We start from the raw sequence: 20,643 nt of genomic DNA, 5'->3' as shown, positions 1-20,643 counted from the left end.
CATCCCTCCCTGCCATCACACCAAAAAATAAATTAATAAATAAAATACATACACAAATAAATACAAATTCCAAAATGTTAAATAAAACTGGCTTTTAAAAATCTAGATAAAACAAGGTAAGACTGAATTAGCCCTGAAGGGACTGGAAGATTTTTAAACAGGGGAAAAATAAACACACATACACAAAAAACACTGAAACTCGCAGGCATAGTGACAACTTTCTAAACTGAAATGTCTGGACTTTGGAAGGAGTGTCATGTTTCCCAAAGCCAACTTCTGGAAATCTTAATGCAGACTCAGAGAAATTCCTAACAAAATGAGCTAATGGCCGGGAAGAGAGTATTGAGCAAGGGAAGTGAGTGGTTCAATTTGCAAACGTATCAAGAGAAAAGGAAGTGATACACTGCAGAGAAAGGGTCAAGAAAAGCTCATGGCCTGTCATGAACTTTCAAAGCTATTGAATTTCACATGTTCTGATTTTTAGTTTTAAAAAACTGAAACTTACTAAAGGTCAGTAACAAGGACAAGTATCAAAGGTATCTTGGTATGTGTGTGTGTGGTGGAGGTCGGGGGAGGAAGGTAGGAAGAAACCAATACTGCATACTATAAAGCAACTGAAATATACAGATAAAACTGTGTTTGTCCTCTCTGGAGGCAAGAAATAACTAAACACCCCTTCCAAAGCTAGTTCAAGTCATGTGTCATCAACTCAATCCCTAGAGATGATTAGGTCAGCAAGAGCCTGAAAAGTACCCACCAACTGGTTTCATGACATGTCTTTCACATTTGCCAGGAACAGCCAAATCCTAAGAAACTTTGCCTTCTTACCTTTCCCAGTTGCCCAAATAAGTAGCTCTCTACTTTAAGAACTTTGCAAAGACTTCATTCACTATTGGCTCTGGCACCAGAAATGGGAACTGCTTAGTAAGCAGAGTTTATAAGGGTAATTGCTGCTTCTTCAGGTTTCTACGGCTCTGTCGGCTTTGGAGACTCCTGAAAGGTCACCCATCTTCACCCACCCCATCTACATTGCAGCAGACTAGCCCCATTTGCTCTACAAAGGCAACAAGACAATTTCTAGCTGAAATTTATGATGGAACCTGATTCTCAGTGTTAACAGACTTAGAAAAGAAAATGAAAAGAAAGATATTCTACTGGGTTGGTGAAAGACCAAACACCAACACAAACCCCTTTCCGGTTGCTGTTGACCCTGCACAGATGAGTTCACAGCTGAGTTCAGAAGTCTGCCTGCTCTGACCAGCCCGTGTCCTGACTGTCCAGTCACAGGAAGAACAGGTTCTCGCACAGCTGGATGGCTGGTTCGTGGTGCAAGATCTGTCCTGACAGGAAGGCTAGCTTGTGGGCATACTTGCAAGGAGCTGGAACTCTAATGGTACCAGGCCAATTCCAGTACATGTGGCACAGTTTGAAAGTCAACCTGTAGGCCAAGAAGAAAACATGAGCCTTATCACTCTCCATCTTCAGTGCAAAGCATGATTATGTCCTTCTGGGTGCATGACACAGCATATTTACGAGCAAACTGGGGGACTGAGGAATATATGATGCAACTTTTTGGAATTATTATTTTTAAGTGAAATTATTTCCACTATTTTCAAGTCAAGAGGACATGGGGAAATTCCCAATTTAGATGCTCCAGTTTTTATAGCAAAATAAGGAAAACAACAAGAACATTTTTTTTTCTCTTGTCTCAAGAAAAGGCTGCAGAAAGAGAAGTACCCCAGCAAAGTATTTATTTACTCTGAGCTCAAGAGCAATGGGGCTCAAACTTGGCTGTGTGTCATAATCACTGGGAGCAGTTTTTAAAAATACAAATGCTTCAAAATGCTTCGAGGTGAAGCCTGGTTGTTAGTAATTTTTTGAAAGGTCTTCAGGTAATTTTAGCATACAACAATGATTATCAATTACTCCTCAAAAAGATATATCATTATCATCAAAGACATAAAGAAACTCAAGGGGTAAGGGGGCGGGCAGTATTTGTCTTTTCTGATTATATAAGAGAAAATGAGTCTTAGTAAATCCAACTCCAAAAGATAAATTCAAAATGCTTTCAGAAAAAAATGCTTTTTGAGAGAATCAGAAAATTATTAAGCCAAAACCAGTGATTTGTTGAATTAAGCCAAATCCAATTTGCTGAATTCAGAGGTTTTTAAACTCCAGGTCTTAAACTTAGCTCAGTGGCCAGAATTATTCACAAGTTAGGAGTAAGTTACTTTTCAGCTCACCTCTGCATATGATCAGGGCTCAGGTTTGCAGTGTTGAGAACACAAACATAATGGGTTGGAATGCCACAACCCTGCCGCACATGATGGGCAAGAAGGTAGAAGTCCACCCTAGTAAGGAAAAAGTACAAACTAATGGTAGTTATAGAACTAGAGATGCTCCTTCATTCAAGGCTCAGAGAGGTCAAATGACTGTATCAAGGACATCGCAAGGACCAAACGAGGATGAGAATTCAGGTCTCCTGTCTCAACAGGCTATTTAAAAGTGGTGGTAAAGGGCATTATTAAAAATCAAAAAAAAATAAAATAAAAGTGGTGGTAGAAACGACCACATCTGTGTGCAGAAGATTAAGCATGCGTATTCTTAGGAAAAGAATGCATGTTCAATATTTTATACTTAAGAGGTAAAAGCTTCACTGGTGGTTTGTGTGTTTTCTAAATAGCTTTTAAAATCTTATTTTTTACCAGGAAAATCTCTTGAGGATTCCATTCCAAATCTCTTAGGCTACCTCGCCATTCCAATACCCAGGGAACAGAGAACTTCCCCAACCTATTCTTGTTGAAATACGAGAGTTTCGCCCACTTACCACTCACAGCTTGTTATCGTATGATCTACCACAGTCCCAGGAGAGGGAGTCGAAAAGTTCTCAGTGGCAGCCAGGTACAGGTTGGTGCTGATTTTCTTCTGCACTACAAACACCACCATCTTGGGATGATAATTCTCAAAAGCTTCAAAACACTTCTGTAGCTGAGGAATTTCATAGCTGGCAACTGTCTTTAGTTGGCCATCAGACACTCCATCACGGTACACCACAATCTTATCTGGGAGGCAGTGGTTCACCTGAAACGACACCTTGCTGAGGTGAACCGCGTGGCCCTAGGGCTAATGATCCCCGGCAGAGGGTGGCTCACTCAGCGAACAACCTGGAGACATGGCAGTAGGTCCCTCTGACAGCTGGGCCTGAAGCCACCATATTGGAAGGGCAAGGAAAGGCAGCTTCTAGTCATTTCTAGATTTCCTCAGGGTAGCAAAACAGGTCTGGCACAGCCAAGGTGTTATAAAATATGGAACCAAATAAGCAAGCTCTGAGTCATATACACAAGGCTTATACTGAAACGGTGTGAACAAAGTTAAAAAGAAGGAAAATTACAGGCTTGAATCAATCTTCCTTCTACTTGGATTTAACACTAAATTACTGTCTACGCAAAGAACAAGGTGAACTGTTGAAGAGATTCTAACATATAACTGCACATGCCACAGATCCACCAACCTGATATTTTTGTGTTATCAGCCACATCCAAAGTTGCTAATACAAGGATCCTTTACTAAATAATTATTCTGTCTGTGTGTGTGTGTGCTTAATCGCTCAGTCATATCTGATTCTTTACAACCTTGGAATTATTGCCCTAGTTGAAGTGCTTTTTTATCTTGTTTTTCTCTGTCTAGTATCTATTCCGCCCTTTTTTTTTTTTTTTGGTAAGAGCATTTTAGTGTTCTTCTGCCTCCAGTAGGATAGTCTGGTGGGATTTTAATTTAATTTTAATTGCCTCCCCCTAATCCAGGCCTTCTCAGCCTCAACACTATTGATGTGTGGGACCAGTGAATTCTGTTACTGGGGGCTGACACCAGAGCACATTCCACAGCATTCCTGGCCTCTACCCACTAGATGCCAGTAGCTCTCTGTCCCAGTTATAACCCACAATGTCTCCAGGTTTCCCAATGGGAGGGCAAAACTGTGCCCAGTTGAGAATCACTGCGCTAATGAAAAGACAGGAGATGATTCCAGCTATGCCAGCAGAATGCTTTTCCCTCACTCTGACTCTTGGGCAGAGAACCAGAAACACCTGGAGTTTGATGGTGCTTTTTCAGGTCCCTGCTTCTAGAACTCCAGTCCATTTCCCAGTTTGACGCTCAACCTTCTCACCAATTCCCTGAGGCTCTTCATGATCCTACCAACTAATCTCCATTTTGCTAAAGTGAGCACATTTCTGTGACTTCCCAAAGAGTCTTGATACGCTGTGTTAAAGGCTGGGTAACACAGGCACTGAGATCTGAAAGAAACCCTGAGTTCACAGGTGAGGAAACAGAGAAGTATGACACTGGATGTGGGGTCAGCAGACCTGGGACTGAGTCTGCATGTGCTGCTCCTCAGCTATGCTGTTGAAGACTGTTTCCCCACTTGAAAAATGATGATCACCTCACGTTCTTCTTCTTAGGGTTGAGAGATAAAGTGTGTGTATCATGAATACAGAAGTTGAAGACAGACTAGATCAAGGAAATACAGATATTCTGAAGCACAGGGAAGGAATCTAACAAGATCAATGGAGTATAAATCAGAATCAAATTCAACTGAAGTATTCACTGATATTACGTCTTTCTTTAAAATTTGCTAACCCTGGCAATCCACTCCAGTATTCTTGCTTGGAGAACCCCATGGACAGAAGAGCCTGGCAGGCTACAGTCCATAGGGTCTCACAGAGTAAGACAAGACTGAAGCGACTTAGCACGGCACGGCAACCAACCACTGAGGGTGAGTCACTATACTTGGTCCTACATAAGATTCCAGTAAGAGTGAAGGACATGATTCCTGTTACCAAGGAGCATGAAAATCTTATAATATAGTTAACAGTCAACAATGGTAACTTTTCTAGGTCATCTAGCCCATCCTCTTCATTTCATATGATCTAGGAGGGTCAAAATATGAGACAAGTCACAATACTGAAACATTAATAGTAAATATACATTATCAAATCACTTCAGTACTATGGTAAATACATGAAACAATAAATTCAAGGATATCTTGAAAGGAGGATTGTGCTTGTTGGCCTGGTGTCTCTAGCACTAAATACAATGGTGAGGGTCAAGGAGATAATAAGTATCTGCTGAAACTTTGAGATGTTCTTTTATGTGTGATTACATTCATTCACTGAACAAACATTTAATGCCCACTAGATATGAGCCACTGTGCTAGTCTCATAAAAATTATCTTGAAAGGACGTGCAAGTATTAGTCGCTCAGTCATGTCCGACTTCTTGTGACGCCATGGACTGTAGCTGGCCAGGCATCCATGGAATTCTCCAGGCAAGAATACTGGAGTGGGTAGCCATTCCCTTCTCCAAGGGATCTTCCCGACCCAGTGATCAAATCCCTGTCTCTTGCCACTGCAAGCAGATTATTTACCATCTGAGCCACGAGGGAAACCCAAAAATTATCTTGATACCTTCCAAATATTAGTGGAACTTAAAACTGGGGAGACACACACATAGAAGTAAATGCTCTCAAGACATTATAAATAATATAACAAAGGTATAAATAAAATGCTATGAGAACAGAGAAGTGTAAGACATTTGTTCCCTGGAGGAATATGTGAACCTCAGTGAAATAATCAGCAGACACTTCAGTCAGCAAAGAAGGGTAAAAGGATTCCAGGTAGAGCTTGAGCAAAGTTCTAGACTGTAACTAGATAAGGGGCAAGTAAACAACTGGAGACTGACCTATATGATGATGTAAATAACCCAAGTGTCCATCAACACAAGAATGGGTAAGCAAAATGTGGCATAGACATCCAACAGAATATTATTCAGCTCTTAAAAGGGAGGAAATTCTGCAATGTACTACAACATGGCTGAACTCTGAAGACATTATGCTAAGTGAAACAAACCAGCTGCAAAAAGACAAATGAGTATCATTCCATGGACGTGAGATACTCAAGAGTCATCAAAATCAGAGACAGAATGTAGAATGGTGGCGGCCAGGGGTGAGGGGGTGGAGAGCATGGGAAACAATTGTTTAATGAAGAGAGTTTCAGTTTTACAACATAAAAAGAGCTACGGAGATGGATGATGAAGACGACTGCACAACATTATCAATTTCCTACCATTAAAAAGTTATACTTAAAAAGGATAGAATGTTAAGTTTTATATGTATTTTACTTAATTAAAAAACAGTGGGGGCTTCCCTGGTGGCTCAGTGGTAAAGAATCCTCCTGCCAATGCAGGAGACATGGGTTTCATCCGTGGTCTGGGACAATCCCACATGCAGCAGAGCAGCTAAGCCCATGCACCATAATGATTGAAGCCTGGGTGCTTATAGCCCACGCTCTGCAACAAGAGAAGCCACTTCAGTGAGAAGCCTGTTCACTACAACTAAAGGAAAAAAAGTCCACGTGGCAACAAAGACCCAGTACAGACATTAAAAAAAAAAAAATTGGGGGGAAAAAAAGGAGGAAGAAGAGGCCAGCAAGATACTGGCAACAGTAGGTTCAATAAGGGTAGGCTAAATTCTGGAAGAGTTCCCAAATAATCACTGGCTCAAGAGAACTCTACCCTAAGATCCTCCCAATTCTGCTAAGACAAGGGAAGTGAAGGTAGAACTGAGAAGCAGAAAGAACCTATACACTCACACATCGTAAAGCTGGCTGCCTGCAACTTTTGATTCCAAAGGTAACACCATGGCCCTTCTGTCTTCAGAGTCAGACACTAGTCAGACCAGGCTGGTAGTCACAGCCACAGCCAGAGTCACATCAGAAGCAACAAGGGCTGCATCAACTACAGCTGAGTTTAATTTTCTCCAACCTCAGGCCAAATAACAGATAAACTCAACATCAGGTGATTACTAATCATGAGCGCTAAAAGCTAAGGCAAGTGTCAAGAACAGCTTGGCTTTGATTTTCACACGTGAATGGAAAGCGACCCTGCTACTCAGACTCACATGTCAGGCTTCAGTGGCCCATGAGACATCCCAGTACTAGAGGAGCCTCGCAGGCAGTGGGAGATGTGGTCCCGGAGCTCTGACGAATGCTATGGGCCACAGCAGTGGTTCCCTGTGCTCTGGGCTCCAATCCTTTCCCATCCAGGAGTCCCTTAATCATTTTAGGGAGTCCACAAAGTCAAAACTGTTCTCACAATACCACTACATTACTTGGCATTTTCACTCTAATTCTCTCACAAATATTCACCAGAATTTTCCAGAAAGTAAATGATGTGTGACACCACAATAAATTAAATGCAGGATATTCCCTTGCCTTTTACTAACCCAAACATTACAGCCATTCACTGAAATGAAAAACAAACATTACCAAACATTTTTAAAGTAGTTATCTTTGACTACTCTTGAGTATCTCATATATGTGCAATCATAGGGTATTTATCTTTTTGTGATTATGATCTTTAAAATGTGATTTTTGTTATTCACATGTATTGAGCTTATGAGTATTTGAAAGTAAAATTTAAAAATATAAAATGCTCTGTTTTAAAATCTAATATGATAATCACTGATAGATATACACTTATACAAACAAAAAACTCAGTAATATTTAAGGTTTCCTTAGACCAGAAAATCTGAGAACTGCTGGACTAGAAAAATAAATCTAAATACAGATTTTTAAATAAAACCATAGATGAAATGAAGCTTGCCAGCAAGGCCTCACTCATAGACCAGGAATTCTGGGATATCCTACAGCTGAGGATAATTGGAACAGCTGGACAAAATATAAAAACATCTATGTGAAGGCACATCAGAGGAAGGGTGGGGCCCCAGAGAAATAAGCCAACCTTTCGAACCTGTTTTTCCCTCGGCAGCATGTGTTAATTTGTTGATTCCACACACGTACGTAAGCTAGATGGATGTTTGGGAGTAGTGTTTTTTCTAATTCACAGCTTTAGTGAGATATAATGTGCGACACCATAAAAGACACTCTTTTAAGGTACAAGAATCAAAAGTTTTAAATTTATAGAATCTTGCAACCATCATCAATTTTAGAATACATTCATCACCCCAAAAAGGTTATCTCATACCCACTAGCAGTTATTTTCCATGACCCCTCAACCCCAACTCCTGGAACACACTAACCTACTTTTTGTTTCTTTGGATTAGACTGTCCTGGACAAACATAATCAATAGGTGGTCTCTGTGACTAAATAGTTTCACTGAACATAATATTTTCATAGTTCACCCATGTTGTACCATGTATCAATACTTCATTCCTTTATGCTGCCAAATAGTATTCCATCACATTGTTTGTCCATTCATCAATCATATGGAGTACTTTCACTTTTGGCTATTATGAATAATACTGCTATGATCATCATATACATGTTTTTGTGTGGACATATGCTTTCAATTCTTTTGGTTTACATCCAGGAGTAGAACTGCTGGGTCTCCTGTAACTATGCTTAACATTCTGAAGAAATGCCAAACTGTTTTTCAAAGTAGCTTGACTGTTTGGCAATCCCACCAGCAATGCATGAGGGTTCCCATTTCTCCACATATTCAACAACACTTTTATTTTAGCCATCTTAGTGTGTGTGTGTGGGCTCCCCAGTGGGTTAGATGGTAAAGAATCTACTTGCAATGTGGGTGACCTGGGCTTGATCCCTGGGTTGGGCAGATCCCCCGGAGAAGGGAATGGCAACCCACTCCAGTATTCTGGCCTGGAGAATTCCATGGACAGAGGAACCTGGCAGGCTACAGTTCATGGGGTCACAAAGAGTCAAGACACAACTGAGCAACTTTAACTTTCACTTTAGTATCTGTGTGGTAGCATCCCATGGTATGTGCATGTTTTGAGAGACTTTGTTTTTTAGACCAGTATTAAGTTTACAAAGAAACAAGAGGCGGTAGTTCAGAGTTCCCATATACACCTTCCCCACCAATCACACAGTTTCCCCTATTGTTACCATATTACATTAGGATAGGACATTTGTTACAACTGATGAATACTGATACATTATTATCAACTAAAGTCAACAGGTGGCCCAGTGGTAAAGAATTTGCCTGCCAATGGAGGAGATGAAGAGACCTGGGTTCAATCCCTGGGTTGGGAAGATTCCTGGAGTAGGAAATGGCAATCCAGCCCAGTATTTTCACCTGGAAAATCCCATGAACAGAGGAGCCTGGCAGGCTACAGTTCATGGGGCCACAAAGAGTTAGACATGACTGAGTGAGTGAGCACAGCACACAGTTTGTATTAGAATTTACTCTCGTACATTCTATAGGCTTTGAAAAATACATGCCATTTGTCTACATTTGTCACATGTCATTTGTAGTATCATATACAATATTTTTACAGTCCTAAAAATCCCCTGTGCTCCCTATTTATCCTATCTTCACCCTCCCAAACCTCTGGCAATCACTGTCTATTTACTGTGTCCATAGTTTCGTGTCTTTTCCAGACTGTCCTATAGTTGGAATCATACAGTATGCAGCCTTTTTAGATATGCTTCTTTCACTTACTATTACGCATTTAAGATTCCTCCAGATCTTCCCATGATTCAGTAGTTCATTTGTTTATTGCTGAATATTTAACTGTCTCGTGTATTTAACTGTCATTTAACTGTGTATTTAAATTCAAATATTTATTTGAATATTCAATGTCTGTGTATTTAAATTCAAATATTTGTTTAAATAATTAAATTCAAATATTTATTTGAATATTTAATATGTCATGTATTTAACTGTCACCTACTGAAGGATATCTTGGTTGCTTCCAAGTTTTATCAATTATAAATAAAGCTGCTATAAAAACTGTGTATTTTTTTTGTGTGTGTGTAAACATATGCTTTCAACTCATCTGGGTAAGTACTAAGGGGTAAGACTGCTGGATGGTATGGTAAGAGAATGTTTAGTTTGTAAGAAACTGCTGAATTGTCTTCCAAAATAGCTGGACCATTCCACACTTCCTCAGGCAATGTTGAGAGATTGCTCTACATCCTCACCAGCATTTGGTGGTGTCAGTTTTTGGATTTTGGCTATTCTGAAAGATGTGCAGTGGTATCTTGTTTAAATTTGCCATTCCCTAATATTATTGAGTATCTCTGCATATACTTATTTGCCATCTGTATATGTTCTTTGATGAGAAATCTGTTCAAGTCTTTTGCCCATCTTTTTACTTCTGAGTTTTTAATAATTCTGTTTTTTAAGTAACAGGACTTTATCAGATATGTGTTCTGCAAGTATTTCCTCTGAATATGTAGCTTCTTTCCATTCTCTCAGTGTCTTTCACAGACGTTTTAAAAAATTTTAATTAAGTTCTGTTCATCAGTTCTTTCTTTCATGGACAGTGAAATGTCCACGTGGTAATAGGTAGTGCTTTGGTATCAAAAGGTCATCACCAAACCCAAGGTGACCAAGAATTTCTATACCTTTTATACCTTTTACAGTTTAGTATTTTAACACTAAATTTGTGATATTTTGAGTTACTTTTGTGAAAGGTATATGGTCTGGATATAGTTTGTGGGTTTTTTTGTCACTGTTTTTTGTTGTTTTTTTTTTGCATGTGGATGGGCAGCTATTCCAGTACCATTTATTGAAGAGTCTCCTTTTCCCACTGAAGTGCCCCTGTTCTTTTATCAAAGGTCACTGGAATGTATTTGTACCAGTCTATTTCTGGGCTATTACCTTGTCATCTTTTGTCAGCACCACACCATCTATACTACTGTAGATTTACAGTAGCCTAAGTCCCCTGATTTTGTTTTTCTTCAATACTGTGTTGGCTACCCTGTGTCTTTTGCCTTTCCCTTTAAACTTTGCTGGGATTCTGTTTAGTGCTACACTGAATCTATGGATCAAACTGGGAAGAACTGACATCTTGACAATATTGAGTCTTTCTATCAATGAACATGGGATAGCTCTCCCTTTTTTTAGATTCTTTGATATTTCTCATGAGTTTTAAGAGTTTTCTTTATGTAGATCTTACACAAACTTTGTTAGATTTATATCTGTATATTTCTTTTTTTTTGGTGCTAATACAAATTGTATAGCTTTCAATTTCAAATTCCAATTGTTCATTGCTGGTATATAGAAAAGGAATTGATTTCGTGGGTTTTTTTTAGCAATTTAATTTTGTATATTTACTTTGTATCCTGCAACGTTATAATTCCAGCACAGTTCTCTTTTGTTGTTGACTTCTTGAGATGTCTATGTAGACATGCTATCTGTAAAGTTTTTTCCCTCCTTTTCAACTGTGTAAGTTTTACTCCTTTTTGTCTTTTTGCATTAGCTAGGACTCCCAGCATGATGCTGAATAGGAATGGTGAGAGAAGAAACACTTTGTTCTTGATTTTACAGGGAAGTATGTAGTTTCTCAGAATTAGGTACAAGGTTAGCTGCAGGATTTTTGTAGGTGTTCTTTATCAAGTTTATGAAGTTCCTCCTATAGTGCTAGTCTGTTGGGAGGCTTTCTTATTTTTTAAATCATGAATGGGAGCTGATTTTTGTCAAATGCTTTTTCTGCATCTATTTGTGTGACAGGACTTTTCTTCTTGAGCCTACTGATGGACTGTATACAAATTTTCAAATGCTGAACCAACCTTGTATAATTGGACTATAACCCACTAGGTTGTTGTACTCTTTTCAAGGGTTGCTTTAACAACCACAAACTGAGTTGCTTGGAACAACAGAAATGTACTCTCTCATATTTCTAGAGGGTAGAAGTCCAGAATTGAAGTTATCAGCAGTGCAACATGCGTCCTCCAAAAGCCCTAGGAAAGAATACTTCCTTGACCTACTTTAGTTTCTGGTGGTTTCTGACAATCCTTAGTGCTTCTTGGATTGTATATACATCACTCTAACCTCATTTCTACCTTTGCAGTACCTTCTTCTGTGTATGTGTCTCTGCTTGTTTATATGGCCTTCTATAACTCTGTGACCAAACTTTCCTCTTTCTGTAGGAATACAATAGTGGCTTAGGGAAAGAGTTGATTACAGCATGTTAATCTTGTATCTTTCACCCTGCTGAACTTTTATTAGCTACAATAGTGTGTATACATGTATTCTTTATGATTTTTTTGTATGTAAGACAATGTCAAATAGATACAGAGAGTTAACTTGGGACTTCCCTGGTGGCCCAGTGCTAAGACTCCATGCTCCCAATGCAGGGGGCCCAGATTCGATCCTTGGTCAGGGAACCAGATCCCACATACCATAACTAAGAGTTTGCAAGCCACAACTAAAGATCCCACCTGCAACTAAGACCTGGTACAAACAAACAAACAAACAAACAAAATATTTTAAAAGGCATACTTTAACTTCATTTCCAGTCTAGAAATCTTCTGCAATTTTCTTACGATATTTTTGTCTAGCTTTCAGTTCAGTTCAGTCGCTCAGTTATGTCTGACTCTTTGTGACCCCACAGACTGCAGCATGCCAGGCTTCCATGTCCATTACCAACTCCTGGAGCTTGCTCAAAAACTCATGTCCATTGAGTCGGTGATGCCATCCAACCATCTCATCCTCTGCCGTCCCTTTCTCCTCCCGCCTTCAATTTTTCCCAGCATCAGGGTCTTTTCCAGTGAGTCAGTTCTTCACATCAGGTTGCCAAAGAATTGGAGTTTCAGCTTCAGCATCAGTCCTTCCAATGAATATTCAGGACTGATTTCCTTTAGGATTGACTGGTTGGATCTCCTTGCAGTCCAAGGGACTCTCAAGAGTCTTCTCCAACAGAACAGTTCAAAAGCATCAATTCTTCAGCACTCAACCTTCTTTATAGTCCCAACTCTCACATCCATACATGACTACTAGAAAAACCATAGCTTTGACTAAATGGATTTTTGTTGGCAAGGTAACATCTCTGCTAATATGCTGTCTAGGTTTGTCATAGCTTTTCTTCCAAGGAGCAAGCATCTTTTAATCTCATGGCTGCAGTCACCATGTGCAGTGATTTGGGAGCCCAAGAAAATAAACATTGTTTCCATTGTTTCCCCAGGTATTTGCCATGAAGTGATGGGACTGGATGCCATGATCTTAGTTTTTTGAATGTTGAGTTTTAAGCCAGCTTTTTCACTCTCCTCTTTCACTTTCATCAAGAGGCTCTTTAGTTCCTCTTTGCTTTCTGCCATAAGGGTGGTATTATCTGCATATCTGAGGTTATTCTCCCTGCAATCTTGATTCCAGCTTGTGCTTCATCCAGCCCAGCATTTTGCATGATGTCCTCTGCATGTAAGTTAAATAAGCAGGGTGACAATATATAGCCTTGACATACTCCTTTCCCAATTTGCAACCAGTTTAGCTTTAGTATCAGGGTAATACTGGCCTTATGGTACAAACTGGAAAATGTTCCCTCCTTTCCTATTTTCTGGAAGAGTTCGTGAAAGAATATTCTTTCAATGTTTGGTATAACTAAAAAGTTTTGATGGTTTGTGCCTTTTTTGGAGTTTGTCCATCTCACTTAGGTAATCTAATTTCTGGGCATATAGTTGTTCATTTCCTAAAATCCTTTTTATTTCTGCAAGGTCAGTCTTTCATTCCTGATCTTACTATCTGATTCTTCTCTTTTTCATGGGTGCTAGCTAAAGGCTTATCAATTTTGTTGATCTTTCAAATAATCAATTTTTGGTCGCACTGATTTTCTCTGTTGTTTCTTAGTGTTCCAGTTCACTTATCTATGCTATAACCTCTATCAATTTTTTCCTTCTTGCTTTGAGCTTAGTTTGCTCTTCTTTTTCTAGTTTTTAAGATGGAACTTGGGTTGTTTGCAGATTTTTGTTATTTAATACAGGTGGCTCAGATGGTAAAGCATCTACCTACAGTGCAGGAGATGTTCGATCCCTGGGTTGGGAAGACCCCCTGGAGAAGGAAATGTCAACCCACTCCAGTACTCTTGCCTGGAAAACCCCATGGATGGAGAATCCTGGTAGGCTACAGTCCATGGGGCAGCATAGAGTCAGACATGACTAAAAGACCTTCACTCACTCACTCACTCATTTACAGCTATAAATTTTCTTCTAAGTACTGCTTTACATACATCCACAAGTTTTGATATGTTTTATTTTCATTTATCTCAAATTGTTTCCTAATTACCCCTTTGATTTCTTCTTTGACCTCTTGGTTACTTAAGAGTATTATTTAATTTCCATATAGTTGTGACTTTCCCAAATATCCCTTGTATTAACTTCTAGATTTCATGCTATTGTGGTTTCAGACCATATTTTGCAGAGTTTTAGTCTTTTTAAATGTACTGAGTCTTGTTTTACATACATTCTATCATGGAGGATGTGTCACGTACATTTGAGAAGAATGGGAGTTCTGTTGTTGGGTGCTCTGTAGATGTCTGTTGAGTTAGATCACAGAACTGTTCAAATATTCTATTTCCTTGTTGATTGTGTTTCTACTTGTTCTATCCATTACTGAAAATGGAATTTTGAAATCTCCATCTATTACTGAATTGTCTATTTCTCCTTTCATTTATATTTGTTTTTGTTTCATATATTTTTGGATCTATATTGCTAGTTTCACGTAAGTTTATGCTTTATGATCTTCTCATGGACAGACCCTTTTGCTATTACAAATGTCTTTTCTTGTCTCCAGTAACAACTGCTGTCTTAAAGTCTATTTGGCCTATTAGTATTGCTACTCCAGCTCTCTTTTGGTTATTATTTGCATGGTTTATTTTCTTCTTTTACTTTCAACATACTGTGTCTTTGAAACTAGAATATGTCTCGTGTAGAAAGTACATCTTCATATTTTCACTTAATCTAAGTTACTAACTTATACCTTTGATTTAGTCCATTTACAGTTAGTGCAATTACTGACAGAGTAAAATTTACATCTGCCATTTTACTATTTGTTTTCCACATGCCTTATATCTTTTGTGTCCCGCTATTTTTCCTTTACTGCCTTAATTTGTATTAAACAGGCATTTTCTAGTTACCATTTTAACTCCTTCGTCATGCTTTTTCTTATATTTTTGAGTTATTTTCTTAGTGTTTCACCTGGGGATTACAATTAACATATTATAACAATCTCATTTGGTCAATTAATACAAAATGAACTTTAGTATTGTTCAAAAACTTTGCTTCTATATGGCTCTATTCTCTCCGCTCCCCTTTGTAACTTTGTCATACAAATTATATATTTATATACTGTATACACATCCAATTAGATTTATAATTATTGCTTTTTGCCTTTGTCTCTTAAAACACAAACTAGAAGAAAAGTTACAAACAAATATATATTTTTGGTCTGTTTTATCTATATAGTTACCTTTTCCGGGGCTGTTTATTTCTTCATGTGGATGCAAGTTACTGTCTATGTCATTTCATTTCTACATGAAAGACTCCCTTAAGTATTTCTTGTAGGACAGGTTTGCTAGTGACAAACCCCCCCAGCTTTTATCTCAGAATGTCTTACTTTCTCCTTTTAAAAAAAATGAGATATAAATCACAAAAAATCACCATTTCAAAGAGTACAATTCAGAGATTTTAGTATATTCACTAAATTACGTACCTATCAACACTACCTATTTCAATAATATTTTCATCACCCTGAAAAGAACCTTGTACCCATCAGCAGTTACTCCCTATTCCTGCCAGCATGCTCATTCTCTGGAAACCAGCATTTTGTCTCTACAAATATGCCTATTCCAGATACTTCAGATATGTATGCTAAGCCACTTCAGTAGTGTCTGACTATGTGGTAGCCCACCAGGCTCCTGTGTCCATGGGACTCTCCAGGTAAGAATACGGGAGTGGATTGCCATGCCCTCCCCCAGGAGATCTTCCCAACCCAGAGATGGAACTTTCATCTCTTATGTCTCCTGCATTGGCAGGCAGGTTCTTTACCACTAGTGCCACCTGGGAAGCCCATTCATAGAAATGGAATAATATAAATACATGACTTTTTATGTCTAGCTTCTTTCACTGAACACAATGTCAAGGTTTCACCTTCATTTCTGAACAGGAGCTTTTCTGGATATACAATTCCTATTCAACCTTCTTTTTCTTCCAGCATTTGCAATATGTCATCTGACTGCCTTCAGGCCTCCATGATTGCTGATGAGAAGTCAGCTCTTAATCGAACTGAAGATGCCTTGAAAGTAACAAGTGGCTTTCACTTGGTGCTTTCAAGATGCCCTCTTTGTCTTTTAGCAGTTTTACTAGGTTGTGTCTCAGTGTGGGTATCTTTGAGTTTTTCCTATTTACTGTTCATTGGGCCTCTTGGATGAATGATTTTTTTCACTATTTGGGGAATTGGGGGCTATTATTTCCTCCAGTGTTCTTTCTTCCCTATCCTTTCTCATTACTCCCCTTCTGGGAATCACATTATGTTCATATTGCTATGGCTGATGTTGTCCCACAGATCTCTGAGCCTCTGTTAGAATTCCTAATTTTTTTCTTTCTTTTCTTCACAGTGAATAATATCAACTGACCCATCTTCAAATGTCTAGCTATTTCTTTCTGCCTAATCAAATCTGATGTTAAGCCCCCATAGTGAAATTTTCATTTATTACATTTTAGAATGCCAGAATTTCTATAAGGTTAATTTTCTTAAAAATGCCTTTATTCAGATACTCCATATACCATGTAATTCAGCAATGTAAAGTGTAAAATTAAGTGGTTTTTAGTGTATTCACAGATATATACAACTATCACCACAATCAATTTCATAACATTTTCATCACCTCAACAAGAAGCCCCAGACGCTTGAACTACCACCACGCTACATCTCTTATTCTCCCCCTAACTTAGCCCTAAGCAACCATTAATCTCCTTTCTGTTCCTAAAAATGTCACTGTGCTAAACATTTCTGATGAATGGGTTCATGTAATATGTGAATGTGTGGTCCTTTATGACTGGCTTTTTTCACTTAGCATGACATACTCAAGGTCCAGGTATCACTTGCTGTTTCACCTAATCTATATTTTTTCCTCAAAAAATTTATTATTTTATTTTCTCTTCTCTTGTCTCAATTGTTACATGCTCTTCTTTTATTCTTTTAGTGGCTACCCGGGAAATTACAACTCTTTAGTGTATCAAAATATAATATATATTAGTACTTTCACCTTTTCCTCAATAATTAAAGAAACTCAAGGCACTGGAATTTCATTTACTTCTCCTAGATATATTATATCTCCAAGATATAATGTTATTGTCATTATCTTGAAATTTATACACACAAATGAATATATATCCATTAAAAATATTAATTATTTTAGATGGTGGGCATTCATTTAAATTTATGCCCATGTTTGGCACTTTTACTCCTATTTTTATTCCTTTAACCATTTCTACATTTCTTTCTGGGATAATTTTCCTTCTAGGTGAAAAATGCTCTTCAGTATATGCCTTCAGTGGAAATCTGCCAATAAGAGAGTCTTTTTTTCACCTTACTAAAAGTTACTTCTAGTGGATATCAGATTCTATGTTGGTAGTTATTTTCCTTCAGCATTTTGTAGCTACTCTTTATCTTGTGGTTCAAACTGTTTGACTAGTTCACTATTTGTCAATTTGTTGCTCCTTGAAGATAAGTGCTCTTGTTTTCCTTAACAGGTGTGTATATATATAATATGTCTTAACAGGTGTATATATATATTTGTCTTTACTTTCAGCAGTTTATTATAATGTGCCTGCTGCTGTTGCTGCTAAGTCACTTCAGTCATGTCTGACTCTGTGTGACCCCACAGACGGCAGCCCACCAGGCTCCCCCATCCCTGGGATTCTCCAGGCAAGAACACTGGAGTGGGTTGCCATTTCCTTCTCCAATTCATGAAAGTGAAAAGTGAAAAGGAAGTCGCTCCATCATGTCCGACTCTTTGCGACCCCATGGACTGCAGCCCACCAGGCTCCTCCGTCCATGGGACTTTCCAGGCAAGAGTACTGGAGTGGGGTGCCATCGCCTTCTCCAATAATGTGCCTAAGTGCACTTTTTATATCCTGCTTTGGATTTGACGGATTTCTTGTCTCTATGACTTGATGTGTTTTCTATCACTTTTAGAATGTTCTTTACCATTGTCTTTTCTGCCCTCTATTCTCCCTTACCTCCTTTTGGGCCACTTATGTGTGTATTATATTTTAACTCCATAACTCCCATGTCTGTTCCCTTGTTATATTTTCTAACCCTCTGTATCTCAGTGAAATTTGTTTTTTTTACCTATATTTTAATGGTCTCTTTATTTCCTCAATTAAGCCTAAACTAAGGTTACCCACTGTTATGCACAAAGATACATTTCTCCAAAATTTGTGTGTTAAAGACCTAATCCACCATACCCAGAATGTAACTGTACTTGGGATATCTATTTAAAGAGGTTATTCAGTTTAAATGAGGTCACAGGGGTGGGCCCTCGTCAAATATGACTGGTGTCTTTCTAAGAAGAAGGGACTGGTACAGACATACATGAGGTGAATATTATGTGACCCAGAGAGAAGACAACCATCTTTAAGACAAGGAGAGAGGCCTCAGGAGAATCCAGCGCTCTAAAATAGCACCTTGATCTTAGACTTCCTACCCTACATAATAGCTGTGAGGAAATAAACTTTTATTGTTTAAGCCACTCAATCCATGGAATATTGTTATGGCAGCCCTAGCAAACTAATACACCAATTCATTGACTGTTTAATTTTGGTAAGCATAATTTTTAGTTCTATAAATTTCAGTTTTTCTCCACAGGACTCCCCAAGAATTCTTTGCTAAAATTCTTAATGTTATCTTCCATTTCTCTGAATTTATTAAGTATAGTTATTTTAAAACCTATCTGATTACTCATCTGGCTGAATCCTCTGTGTATCTGGATCAATTATCTGTTATCGTCTTGGTTTTTCAGTTCCTTCATTTTCTCTTGTATCCTTGGTTATTATTTACTGATTGCTAGATACTGCAGAAAAAATGTGATGCCCAGGATACTACTATCTTCCTTCAGAGGATTTTTATTTGCTTTTGGCAAATGGGCAGTAAAACTAGCAGAGTTTACCTGAATCCATATTCAAGAACTGAAATGATTTCAGAGTTGGTCTACCTACAGTTCTTCTTTATTTAGAGTCTGCAGCCCTTCAGATTCACAAGTAATGGGGAGCAGACTCCAGATGACACTGATGTGGGGGCCCAGGCCTCTAGCTTTTGATTTCTAAAGACTTCAAAAGTGCTTCATAGCTTTTCAGTGTTTCAGCTGCCTCTTCCAGAATTAGCTTATGTCCCTAAAGAGAAAGAACCCAAATGCAGCTCTCATCATTTCTCTGTTTCAGTCTATTTGTATTTTCACCTACTTAATCTTTCTTTTCAATTAAACTCAAATATATATATGATAAATGATATATATACACACATATGTATGTATATATATGTATTTTGAATGCATATTTATGTATATATGTGTATGTATATAACTATATCAAACACATGTATACACATGTGTGTAATATTCCTTTTAAAAAACTGAATGCTAACATAGCACAGCATAGACATAGCATAAACACAGAATACCTCATTTTATTGTGCTTTACTTCACTGCATTTTGGAGATATTGCATTTTTTACAAATTAAAGGTTTGTATCACTTTGTGTTGAGCAAGTCTATCAGTGCCATTTTTTCAACACATTTTTAAATTAAGATATGCATATTTGTTTACTGAACACTTAGTAAGATTATATTATAGTGTAAACCTAACTTTTATATGCACTGGGAAACTAAGAACTTGTGACTCATTTCACTGCAGTACTAGCTTTACTGTTGTAGTCTGGGACTGAACCCACAATATCTCTGAGGTATGCTTGTATTTACATTATTGTTAAGCAAGTAATACAAGTAATGTGGGGCCTGGAACAACGTTTTTCACACAGAGAAGATTCAAGTCTGTTTCTTCCAGGTACCTGGAATATTTGCACTATGAGAAACTCGGAAACACTAACACACCAGATCATCGTATCTGATTCAAAAATTTTAAATAATGCAAAGGTGAGCTGTAGTTTGCTTTCAATTACTCTTATTCCTAGAAAGTAGCCCTTTGGGGTCCTAAAACCAAATGATGGAGGTTTTCTATTGCAATCTAGTTTTAGGGGCTTCTAAAGTCTAATGACTGTCCACCTAGAAAAATACTTGCGCTTGACAAAAGTAGTCTGTCAAGAGCATTCCTCAAGAAATGCTTCTTGAACGAGAAAGTAAGGACCTCTGAAAAACCGTTCAACCATAAAGGCAACAAGCATACTGCACAAAGGGTCAAAAACAACCTTTTCAGGGCTGTGAAAACTAACTAGAGCTTGAAAGAATCTGAACAGCATTTATTCAATAAACCTGTCTGGATCTTGAGCTTTGTGGTGTTTTAACTTGTTCTGTTCATATCCCTTTTTCTTTGCAATAGCTGTAAAACCTGCAGTTTCACTACCACAGTAACTGTAAAAATAATCCAGCAATCGCTGGAGGATGCAGAACATTCAAAGCATTTGAAGAAATTCTTATCCTGTCATTAGCTGATCACTAAGCTAAACTATTTTATATAAGCCATGAAGTTAAAAGATGCTTACTCCTTGGAAGAAAAGTTATAACCAACCTAGATAGCATATTAAAAAGCACAGATATTACTTTGCCAACAAAGGTCCGTCTAGCAAGGCTATGGTTTTTCCAGTGGTCATGTACGGATGTGAGACGTGGACTGTGAAGGAAGCTGAGCACCAAAGAATTGATGCTTTGGAACTGTGG

The 20,643-nt window shown here is 38.2% G+C and overlaps 1 protein-coding gene across 1 annotated transcript in view; it reads right to left on the bottom strand.

The window, feature by feature from the left end:
- Positions 1–1,281: 1,281 nt before the first annotated feature.
- PIWIL2 (piwi like RNA-mediated gene silencing 2) overlaps positions 1,282–20,643 on the bottom strand; it is a 63,223-nt gene continuing 43,861 nt past the window's right edge. Inside the window, exons 20-22 of the mRNA XM_052645068.1 lie at positions 2,828–3,081; positions 2,244–2,351; positions 1,282–1,438 (exon numbers count right to left, since the gene is read on the bottom strand). Of these exons, the coding sequence (XP_052501028.1) occupies positions 1,282–1,438; positions 2,244–2,351; positions 2,828–3,081 (519 nt within the window). The remainder of the gene's footprint in view (positions 1,439–2,243; positions 2,352–2,827; positions 3,082–20,643) is intronic.

This window comes from Budorcas taxicolor, chromosome 8 (assembly GCF_023091745.1).
Source record: "Budorcas taxicolor isolate Tak-1 chromosome 8, Takin1.1, whole genome shotgun sequence".
Taxonomy (NCBI): Eukaryota; Metazoa; Chordata; class Mammalia; order Artiodactyla; family Bovidae; genus Budorcas; species Budorcas taxicolor.
This window is presented reverse-complemented; position numbering and strand designations above follow the sequence as displayed.